The sequence below is a fragment of the Camelina sativa genome, chromosome 4 (genome assembly GCF_030686135.1).
Source record: "Camelina sativa cultivar CO46 ecotype springtype chromosome 4, ASM3068613v1".
Classification (NCBI taxonomy): Eukaryota; Viridiplantae; Streptophyta; class Magnoliopsida; order Brassicales; family Brassicaceae; genus Camelina; species Camelina sativa.
Window position 1 is genome coordinate 27,283,308 of NC_141883.1, and position 12,079 is coordinate 27,295,386.

The window sequence follows — 12,079 nt, forward strand, 5'->3', positions numbered from 1 at the left end:
CAAAAGAGCTAAAATGTAACAAGAAAGAGCTTGCAACTACACAAAATATTTACACAAGTCTATTGTAAGACCTCCTTAAAATCCTAAGCCCTTCACTCTTTAACCAAAATACATACATGACTTGCTTTACCTCAGCACAGAGGATGAACATACAACTCATTGGGTTGTCGCACTGTATAAATTAGCAACAGAAACAGCCAAATCAATGCCCCCATTGTCTTCCTAAATAAAACATGCACTTGTGATTGTTATTGATAGCATTTGAAAGTGTTATAAGGATCAAAGTCATGCACTGATGCATATGATTCCCTCATTGACCATTCGTTGTAGAAATACAAAGATATATGTGGATGTGGAACGGTCCTGATCTAATTAACGTACGTTAGAAATGACTACGAACCAAGATAAAACCAAGATGTGGAATATAATTAGATGCCCTGCTTAATATCATTTCCAAACAAGCAACTGATCCTTCCTGTCTTAATTTTAATCTAAGAACAACATTTCTGTGGAATCAACTGATCCTTCATGCGTAAATTAGCAACAGAAACTGGTCTATGCATATATGCATTAGGATCCTTACATACTTTCAGTAAGAACTGATAATATCGTCTTTGTTTTCAAGTTCTTCATAGTTAAGCTCGGCTGGTTTAGTTCCATTCAGCCACTGATCTCCATCAATGTAAGATATGTTGGTGAATGGACATGCTTCTGGTTTGATTTCCCCAGTCATTCCATCCGTCACGAGAGATGACTTTGGACATGGAAGTCTTAGAGAACACAACAGTAGCGTAGGCTCTCCATGCCCGACCGAGCCACACCTTTCCACTTCCATCGATCTTACAGTTAACAAAAGAGAAGCCTGTTCGCTGATCTTCTGATTCTCTTCCCTGAGCTGTAATTGATCTGCTAATAGGTGGTCTCTGTTGCTATCGATCTGATCATACGTACATTCCTAATACAATGATAGCCAATTGCCAAAAATAAAATCGATTAAGCCTTGGATGAACACTTTAACATGTATGTAGACATTTGAATAAATTTGTTTCATAATAATAATTTTGGTAGATATTTGAATAAAAATGATATCACTAAGAGCATAATTTGAATAGAAAGTAACGATCTTGATATTATCCAAATACAAACATTATTCGTTGTAAGAAATTGCACAAAAAATGCTTAACATTTGCTTAAAGCATATTTAAAATATGCAAAAGTACTAAGTCATGCATAATAGAGCTTTGTTAGATACATAATTTTCTTTTATTATTTATTAAACAAATATAAAAACAATAAAATATAAATTATTTCATTAAATTTTTAAACTGTTGTGGATATGATTTATCTTAATAAAATAAAATTTGAACTAATTATGAAAAGACATATATGTAATTCTAATTGTGAGAGGTTAGAATTTTAACCCTTTTTCTTAAGAAATATATATTTTTATCATTTTAAACTGTGAGAACTCTCTAAGCCTACAAAATCTTGGAATTTGTTTTTACATTTATTTAAAGTATCTCCCTCTAGAGTAAACACTCTTTTTCAACAGTGAGGACAGGATCCCACTATAAATTTGCTTTCATAATTATAATTTTGGTAGATATTTGAATAAATATGATATCACAAGAGCATAATCTGTAAAGAAAGTAACGATCATGATATATCCAAACAAAAACATTCTTCTTTGTAAGAAATGTGAACCTAATATGTAACAAAAAAAAAAAAAAAAACAGAGCTCCGCATCTACAAAATTTACACAAGTTTCTGTTGTAAGAACTCATTTAAAACTTCCTAAACCCTTCACTCTTTAATCCATCTTTAACCAAATACATGACTTGATTTACCTCAACACAAAGGATGAACATACAACTCATTGGGTTGTTTCAATTCAAAATTTTCTTCTAAAGATACACCGGTTTCGATCTTATCGTCAACGACTTGGTGCGACTGCACCGGTTTCTGCAGCATGGATGCTCCTTTGAACCTCACCATTTGGTAGCACGTCTTTATGTACTTGCTGAGCTGTAGCAATGAAGGGTTTAATTGTTATGAGATTCTCTTAGAATAAATTTCAAAAACTACACAATTCACAAGCGTGTCAAAACTATCGATTTACCTGTTCAGGTACAAGTTTTCTGAACCCAAATTTGTTCATCCATAAGGACTCTGCCTCTTCAGCTGCTGGAACCACGATGCTTTCAACATTAAGGAATGAGAGTAGCTTCTCAATGTAGGAAAAGAGCAATTGAAAGTAGCCCTGTTTTGTACAAAACCCCATGACACTCGGTTAAGGAAGGAACCTCTGAAGTCTATCAGGAAACAGCCTTTCGCTTCTAGATATAGTTTTTAAAGAGCAATGAAGACATTACCTTCTCTCGGCTGCACATGCGTGTTGCAACTAATGGAAGTTCTGCAACCTCTCGGCCAAATACTCGTAGTAGTCCAGCAGTAACAACAGTCGCACTGTGTAAATTAGCAGCAGAAAAAACGAAATCAATGCCTAACCGCAGTATCAATATGGCTTATTGTTAGGTAGCGACAGGGAAAAGATCTTACTTAACAGTCAAAACAGCACAGCAGATTCCCCCGTAGTCTTGTCCTTGCATAGTCTTCCTAAACAAAACATGCACTTGTGATTGTTATCGATAGTATTTGAAAGTGTTATAAGGATCAAAGTCAAGCTACTTGAAGCAGGCATAGATGGAAAAGTCCTCACCCATAAACCATTCTCGGAATAAGATTGCGTCCAGAAATTGGATCAACTATAGGATCAAAGCAATCCTGTAAGAAAGACACGCACAAACTTAGGACACGATGGTAGAGTTTAGCAAATTCCTATCGGTTAGAGTGGCCAAATCTTCATATGCTTCAATTAAAAATGCGGAGGGATATAAATCTTGCGCAATAAGTTTCTGTATTTCGATACTATACAAATTCTCCAGAAGAGGGTACTTTTTATTCATGGTAATGCCTTACTTTGGTTCAACTTGTAGGCACAGAAATAGATATATATGTACATACTAATTAAATCAAGATGATAATTTAGTTCATATATATACAAGATTCAAATTTTAATTTACTATACACTACGGGTAAACCTATGCAGCCTTCCTTGGGTACTGTGTAGTATGCACAGCCTTTGCGAGTTACCCTGCCCCATAACTTTCCGGCCAAGATTAAATGGAAAGAGAATCAGCCATGACCTAAACCAATTCGTCCTTTAACTTTTAACTACTAATTATCTAATCGAAACAAAAAGTGGCCATCACAGAGTTCTAATTCTAAACTTTCGAACAGTAGAGGCACTTACATGAAAAATAGCCAATGCCTGAGACAGTAACATTCGGCTCTCTGGAGAAGTAACTCTGCCGCTGATCAGCCTCCATCTGATGTCAAGATCATTGATGGAACCTACATTAGTACTCCCTTGTTTTGTCCGTATTATTCCCAAAGAAGAATCTGAAAGCTTCTCGTCCCCACCAAGGAGTAACTTTTGTAATGTGGAGTTGATCCTCGTACAGTCCATGGAGCAAAACCAATTTCCTTTAGGTAATTCCTGTCAGAATATCATATTACCCTGTGTAAGCTGAAATCAGGGCAGACAATCTAAATATAATGATCGAATCTGGGAACAAACGCAGAAGATTGTAAGCTGGGGTTGAAGCTATACGTGGTCACCTTTAAATCCACAATATTCTGACTACTCAAACATCCAATGTGGTACTCCTTTTCGCACTGTTGCAAAAAAAGAGAGAGTAAAAGTGGTAACTAATTTGATATGAAATTTACAGAATAATCTAATTCAAGATCTCATTTCGATTGAGAAAGTACCTGATCACATATTATGATTGTCCGGGGCCCAAATCCTGATCTACAAAAATCAGAACCACTGGAAAAAAAATATTTTATTAGCTAAGATTGTGAAAATAAATACTTATTTAGTTTTATCTAATCTACCATTGGCCAGACATAGATACAAAACGCAGTTATCACATCAAAACCGGTGCTTTTAAAACACTATAACAAAGACCTAATGGTCCACTAGAACAGGTAATTATTATAAGAAGCCTAGCAGTCTTCTGAAACAAGTGATTTAGGATAGACCTGATTGTCTCAGTACAGGTGAGACCCATGAACCTTTCAGGACAGAGTTGTCAAACAATTTTTAGGTATACAACACATAAAGAGGAAGAATTTCGACTCAATCAGAATAATTACCTGCATAAGACACACCCATTTATTTCAGCTTCCAGGTTCTTGACGACGCGAATGCATCGTCCAGCTAACTGATCAACAGGGTCAACAGGATCAACTCCTTCTAGTTGCCCAACTGCAGAAGAATTACCAATATAGTCTCCAGCAATTTCGCTCTTGGATTTTTTCTCGCAGTATTTGCAATGCCAGTTACCACGAGGTATACTTGGAAGGGAAACGCATTCTACATAGACCAGAAAGATATGTTGAGCAAAAGTGACTGAAACTTCAGGAGAGTTATTGAGAACATAAGAATGCAGCAGACCCTCTTGTTTAAGAGACGTGATCAGAAATGCAGCAAAGTGACAAATATGGGAAAGGTTCTCGAAATGATCCTGCTTGTTAATATATACATATCTATTTCTAGTTCAGGGTTTTAATCATACAAATTAATTAATCATGCATGTAATATTTTACCAACAAGTGTAAGTATCGAAGTAGAAGCAAAAGTATTCAAGAGATAGAGAAAGAAAATGAAACGATGATGCAAAAATGATTAAGTATAGCTTTACCTATGTGGAACGCTCTTGGGCAGCTATCGCAAAGCAATAGATTTCCACCATCAGCACAAATAACACACAAGTTATCATTTTCATTAGCAGAATATTTCCGACCTTGTGAGAAAGTAGTTGCCCATTCGTGAAGAGATACACCGTTAGATGTATATATATAAAAATAACTGCAACAACAGAGAATAATCAGACATTAAGGGAATGCAACAAAACCAATATACAAGAGACAAGGGAGCAAGTTCGCACGGTTTTCTACGAGATGCCCAGCCTGCATGAGCTTCGAACAGGGAGGGGCTCACCTGCTCACAAAATACCAAATTAAGAACTAACTGATAAGGCATAATGTTGTTCGTATAATATCCAAATACCTCAGACTTGCAACAGTAACAGAATATTCCAGCGCCCATTTTGTAGCCTCCAACCAATTTCTGCCCACAGTGATAAATGTCTTAAAAGAAAAGGACATGAAGAGGGATATAACAATATAACGACACAATCGATAAGGTAAGTAACCTTTCCACGGGCATAGTATCCTAGTTCAGTTCCATCTGGTAATCCCCCTCTCTCAAACACTAATTTATGCAATCCGTGATCTCTGTATGAAAAAGGATTTAAGTAAAAAGTTAATAGACAGTAACCAGCCAGAATAAATGAAATTATGGTTGCTATAAACAAATGATACCAACTTTTTTGTTAATCTATAACTCCTCTTTTTTGAAGAAACAGAAAAGGACACGCTTGTAAAATCCTCGGAAGTCACAGAATCTTGGGTCCACCTTCAAGAAATACAACGAAACCAGATGCATCAAAACTAAGACTCTTTATCAGCAGTGTTGATGTGGCTAACATCATCATGAAGTAAAGATACCAACATCTTCTTAAATTTATTTTGTGAAGATATATTTGTCGAAGCACTGAGATAAGCCTTCCCAACCAAAGCTTGACGTAATGCCCTGAGAAGCAAGGTGATGATTTATAATTTGATAACCAAATCCAAGAAAGTAAGGACATGCACTAAACATAACATGCCACAGCGACAACGAAAATTATAAATACGTCTTATCTTATGGTTTGGAAAAGTGTGTTTTCGCAATTACATGGTAGATGAAGATGCACAATACACAACAGCAGGAAAACAAAAAAAGCAACAAAAAGGTACCAACTTTTTTGTTATCTTTCGAGTGCTATTTCCAAGTGGTGACATAAATACTGGAGATTGTGACGTCGATTCTGATGGCCTGAAAAGGTAAAACAAGACGGCACAGAATTGAATATTTATACTCATGCATGATGCCCAAAGAAAATATTTTTTCGCTACACAGAAGATGTAAATCTAAATAGAAGAAGAGACTTTCTTGTTACCAACTTTATGACAACGAGTACATAGAATAAAGGTTACCAACTTTCTTGTTATCTTCAATCTACTCTTAACCGGAGATGTTAAGCATGCATGAGCAATTTTTAAAGTCCTTGTAGTAGCAGGGCTGCCCTGAGAAGTTTCTACCTCCAAGCATGACATACACAGAAACCCTCTATGGCCAAGAGAGGATAAAGGGAAGACACCTAGAAAGCACAGGCATTGAAGTTCAAATTTAACCGCAAATCTAGGAAATCGATACATATTAAAAACAAGCTAGGGAGGAATAAGAAAACAGACCCACCTTTGCATCTTTTACAGGTAAAACATTTTTCTTTAGAAGCACTATTAACAGCGTCAAGAATTGTTGCTTCAAGTGCATGTAGAGGAGTGTTCCTACCAATCTTCAGAACATCTAGCAGGCTCTTACCATTCTCAAAGCAAATGTATTGTGATGCTCGTCTGTATTGTTTAGAAGCATGAATCTCAAATTTGGAAGTTGAAATAACCTACAAAAAATGGGAATTATCTATATATCAGAGTACGTCTGATAGAATAAGTAGAGATCATCAAAGTCAACCTGCATTCTAAGTTGCAGGGTGGAAACAGATTCTTACATTAGCCCAATCACATGAGGAACATGAGCACAAAATTCCACCATCTTTAATAATGCCACGGAGACCAAAGGCTTGAGACTGGCACATAAAGAAATCATTTTTTAGATTAAGCTAGAAAGAAATGGTCATAAAAGCATACAGAAAAGAATAGCCCAACCTTAACAGTACCCATGTAAACCACCGGTAGACCATCGAGTATACCAGTCTCAAAAAGATCCCTCACAGTTTCTGGCCTCCTGCGGATTAAAATGGACTTGTCCGCCGTACGGCCAGAATGACTCTGTTCATCTAAACCCTCATGGTCAAACTCTGGTTCCGCAAGAACCTCTACATCCTCAGGCACCATTCTGTTTACCTTCTTCACTCGTAGAAGTGATTTATAGATCTGTGCTGTACGCTTAAAAGATCCATGCCTTTTCTCCTTGGAAACACTATAAGATTTTCCCATGGTTCTGACTTTAGTTCGTAGTCCCTTAATCTCAAAATCTAGGCTTCCTTCTGACATAATCTCAACAGGAATCTCTTCTTGCAACAGTTCTACAAAATTGATGTCATCAATTACAACATCGACTAATGAGCTACTGTCAGTCTCAACTACCGAACTTTTAGCCAAGCTGCCAGTAAGTAACCTCTCTTCCACAGCAATTTTCCCAGCGGGGCTTCCAACAAACGTATTCTTAATACAAGAGCTCCCACTAACGTTAGTTTCAGATATCGAGTTGCTGTGACAAATATCAACTGAGCCATTTGTATCTCCACCACTTGCTGGTTTCGACTCCTCGAGATGATGATGATTCGACATTCCATTTTCCAACAACAACCCAGGAGTTTCATCTTCTTCGTGGAGCTTGGTGAATTTAGTCTTCCTAGTTCTAGTGTAAACAATAAAACCATTGACCTGAGTCGTTTTAATTCTCTTACAGCTAGTCCTACTCCTATCACCAGCTTCCCCACATGAACCACCGTCTACGGCCATCCGCTTAACCGGAGACTGCCAAACCGAACTGACACCGCCGCCTATAGAATCTTCCTTCATTGCAAACGAATCTGCTCTACAACACTATACTCCCCCAATGAAATCTACACAGAAAAAAAAAGGAGAAGTATGAACTAGTGACGATTAGATTCAGAAATCTAATCGTAATATTCAATAAAAGGGAAGCTTTTCGAATTTGGCACAGAGAAAGAAAAAAACAAAAACGAAACGAACCTTGAAGAGTCTTAAAACCCAGTTCGATTACGAGACGAATCGAGGGAGATTTCAGGATTTAGAAGTTAACATCCGATCGAAACTCAGTGAAATTAGGGTTCAGGCGAGGTTTTGTAAATGGATCTGTACGAAGAAGAAGATGAAACCCAAATCCTTTGAGAGGTTGGCTGTTAGGATTTTGCAGCCGTTGGGAGGAGAAGAACGAACAAGAGATAGAGAAAGTGAGAGAGAGAAAATGCAGTAAATTACAGTCTACAAGGCAGTGGCAGATTTCGTAAATATAAACCTTTTTAAGGGCATTTCTTTAATTTATAGTAGTAATAGGGCTTAAGGCCCAAATGTTGCAAACGCGAAAATTTGCGTTTTTTTTTTCTCGTTTTGTTCTCTTTCTTCACAATAACAGCGTTTATGATTTGCGTTTGTATATTTACAGTTTCGTACCTCCATTTTGATCATTCGTTTATTAACGGACGAATTATATTGTAGATTATTGTATCACCCGAAAAACAAATTATAAAATCTAAAGCTAAAAAAAACTAATGTGAGAAAACATCATACCTTTTCATATAGTAATTTCATCTACATGCGAGAATAGGTAGATAATATCAATCAATACAAAAACAATATAAGCTAATACACCTCATTTAACACCAAGTATTTTGATATAATATGGAGCTAACACCTAATTTCAAAGTTTTTATTTTTAAAAAAATCTACATGAAAAGTCCATACAAAGGAATTCTATATTGTTTTCATAGATATATAGAAACACAAAATAAATATAATATTAAAACTGTATTGCTATAACATAAAATAATTGCGTTTGTTTATTACAGTTTCGTCGGTCTATTTTGATAATTCGTTGACAAATTTTGTTGTTTGCTTTTGCTAGATTTGGTTTTTCCCGATTTTTTTTTTTCAAAATTATTTTGTATATTTTTGTTAACATACGTAGTTATATACATATCACCCAAAATGTTTTTGGATATGCTCAAAAATTTAAATGAATGAAAATGATAAAATCTAAAATCTAAAAGTAAATAAATACAAACACCTATCAAATATTGAGAGTGCAAAATATGACAAATTGAATTCTAAGATGGAGTTATTGGTTCTATGATTTAATGGATTTGGAAATCCAAACAAAAATCATGTCCTATTAATTGATTTTAAAATACTTATCAAAATTATGTGTTATTGTCCTTGATTATATGAAATACTTGTTAAAATCTCATGTTATTCAATTAATGATTAGTTTTTGGATTTCAAAACCTACATTATGTTTTTAGGGGGGTATATTGAAACTATGATTTTGAAGGATTTTGTGGGATTTAGAAAATTTGGAATTTTGATAGATTTTTAGAGTAGTTGATATGATTTATGTTATAATTCTTTCAAATCCCACATAAAACTATGAGATTTGGATTTCTGTATTTTTAATTAAACAAATCCCTCAAATCTTCCAGAATCCCTAAAATTTATTAAGGGGGATGTATTGAAACAATGATTTTGGAGGATTCTATGGGATTTAGTAAATTTGGAATTTTGATAGATTTTAGGGAAGTTGATATGATTTTTGGTAAAATTCTCTCAAATCCCACATAAAACCATGAGATTTGGATTTTTGTATTTTCAACTAAACAAATCTTCTCAAATCCTCCGGAATCCCTGAAACTTATTAAAATCCAAATCCACAAACTGTTTTGAATAACAGTGGATTTTAAAGTAGATTTTTAAATCATCAGTTCAATAACAATGAATTTCAGGAGACTTTTTAAAATCCATGATTGAATAACATAAGATTTGTAACTTTTATGCAAATCACCTAAAATGTCAAGTTGAATACACCCCCCCTAAAATTCAAATCCACAAACTGTTTTGAATAACAGTGTATTTTAAAGTAAAATTTTAAATCATCAGTTCAATAACCGTGGATTTTAATAGACTTTTTAAAATCCATGATTGAATAACATAGGATTTATAAATTTTATACAAATAACTTAAAATGTCAAGTTGAATACACCCCCTTAAAATGAATTTGAATAGATTTGAAAGTGTAAAATAGAAGATTCAAATCCAAGGATAAAACATTTTATTTCAAAATCCATATGTTTTTGTTTCCATTTTTTACAATTATATATGGATTTTAAAACTGAACGCTAATATATATGTCTAAAGCATTTTTCCTACTAAAAACTCTAATAACATCATACATTTTTATCCAATTTTCCAAGCTTGAAAAGGTAGATAATATTTCATTTACTACAAATCTTCAAGGGAAATCCATACAAAGGAATTCTATCTTATTTTTCGTAGATATATAGAAACACAATATAATGGGGAGGTATTGGTTTAGGATTTAGAAAGAATTTTAATGACTTTAAAAGTTAGGTAAATATGTTGTTATTCAATCAAGACTTTTTAAAACTCTTCAAAAATTTGGTGTTATTGGTTGTGGATTTGTAAAAAGTTATCTAAAATCTTGATAAATCTGTTGTTATTGGATTAAGAGTTTTATAAAGTCATTAAAAGTTTTATGTTATTCAAGTAAAACAAAAGAATCTTGGATTGTTAATGAATTCAAATTTTATGTTATTGGTTTAGGATTTTATATCATTTCCTTCATAACAAAAGTCATGAAAACTCTTTCATCAAATAGAAAGATTTTACAAGATTAGAAAAAACAAATCAGCAAGATTTTAAAAAACTTCCTAAACAATCAGCAAGATTTTAAAAAACTTCCTAAACAATCTCTTAGAATCCTTCATTTTTAACTTTCAATTTTCTATGATTCTAAAAATCAGCAAGAACATAAAGTCGTTAAAATTCTTTCTAATCCTAAACCAATACCTCCCCCTAATTGTATTGCATCCTATAATATATAATATAAGATACCAAATATTAATTGGAAGTCATATGATCATCATCACTTCTTTAGAATTATAAATAGAGAGACTTACTTTCACATTGTGGACTCATTCAGTGATCAACATAAAAGAAAGAAAAGAAAAAAAAGACAAATAGATACAAGGAAGATGGGTAAAGATCTGAGCATGATGCTGATGATGGTGTTGATAGTAGCGGCGATTGTGGTCGGAGGTGAAGCAAACTCGGAGGTAAAATGCAGTATATTGTGTCGTCCCCATTGTCAATTTTCATCATCAGCAGGAGAATGTTCCGACTGTCATAGAACGTGTAACCAATCTCCACCGGCTGCTACGAAGACAGATGTCCTTAAGAACCAGCACCTCAGCAGAAAATTTGGTCTAGCCAACTAATTTCTAACATATATGATATGGTACGGTGATTGTATGATTGTATTAATGGACAGTTAGTCCAACTGTTATTGCTTCAACTACTTCTACATTATATTTGTAATAATAAGATATTCTTGTTATATTCTTGTTTTCAATCTCATGCTCATAATAAATGGTGAAAAACTAACTAAAATTTAAGAACATTATAAACATAACTTCTTATTGTGGAATTTAAATTATTTTGGTAGAATCAATATATATATTATCTCGTCATGTCTCTTACAATATTTTCAACTTGGTGTGGTAACAGAGTAGCTAGCGATCATAAGAACTAGTGCACTAAAATCCCAATTGAAGAAGACATATTCAAATTAAAAACTCATCATCAATCCATAAACTATAGGGTAGTAATCATTAAGTTTATAACAGAAACCGCAAACACAGATGAAAAGAGAGTGGGAGACAAGAGGGTGAACAATACAAACCAGAGAAGAAGTGAAACTATGAAACAACACAATTTGATCAGAAGTAACTCTCAAAGGGAAGACGATACACACATCTTCTTCTTCAATCTCAGGTCGAGGAAATGCCAAAGGATCCGATGTTGCCCTATCTACATATATATAAAAAGAGAACCCAGTGGTTAAAACCGCGGGTTCCAACTTCCTCAGGTTCTTCAGAGAAGAGCCAACACCACCGTCATGTTTTGGTTGTGTGGAGAGGGTTTTATAAATGATGCCTTTATGCTTTCTTTATAGACTCACACATATACGTATACAAAATCGTATACACTTATGTCCCTTGTACGCTAGCATAATTTTCTGATATTCGACTTCTTTTCAATGAATTATATATCATGTGATAGTATT

At 34.3% G+C, this 12,079-nt stretch overlaps 2 protein-coding genes across 7 annotated transcripts; one reads left to right on the forward strand and one right to left on the reverse strand.

The window, feature by feature from the left end:
- Positions 1-1,639: 1,639 nt before the first annotated feature.
- LOC104782093 (increased DNA methylation 1) lies at positions 1,640-8,217 on the reverse strand. 6 transcript variants are annotated; one of them, XR_015597555.1, is made up of 21 exons: positions 7,954-8,217; positions 6,901-7,823; positions 6,744-6,821; positions 6,431-6,635; positions 6,173-6,332; positions 5,933-6,007; positions 5,642-5,722; positions 5,456-5,545; positions 5,283-5,364; positions 5,138-5,197; positions 5,016-5,068; positions 4,770-4,936; positions 4,222-4,441; positions 3,835-3,892; positions 3,674-3,738; positions 3,314-3,559; positions 2,720-2,784; positions 2,560-2,616; positions 2,373-2,466; positions 2,120-2,260; positions 1,640-2,025 (listed from the first exon to the last, which is right to left on the reverse strand). XR_015597555.1 is itself a non-coding variant. In XM_010506917.3 (21 exons), the coding sequence occupies exons 2-21, from the start codon at positions 7,777-7,779 to the stop codon at positions 1,849-1,851; spliced, it is 3,045 nt and encodes a 1,014-aa protein (XP_010505219.1). In that variant the 5' UTR covers positions 7,780-7,823; positions 7,954-8,217; the 3' UTR covers positions 1,640-1,848. The 6 variants fall into 6 exon arrangements, 4 of the variants coding, with proteins under 4 accessions (XP_010505219.1, XP_087367735.1, XP_087367736.1 ...); XM_010506917.3 differs by having other exon boundaries at positions 3,682-3,738; XM_087511609.1 differs by having other exon boundaries at positions 3,682-3,738; positions 6,169-6,332.
- Positions 8,218-10,908: 2,691 nt separating this feature from the next.
- Positions 10,909-11,362, forward strand: LOC104784223 (uncharacterized). The gene has a single exon (XM_010509280.3). It carries the CDS (start codon positions 10,989-10,991, stop codon positions 11,229-11,231), a length of 243 nt encoding a protein of 80 aa, XP_010507582.1. The 5' UTR covers positions 10,909-10,988; the 3' UTR covers positions 11,232-11,362.
- Positions 11,363-12,079: the final 717 nt, after the last annotated feature.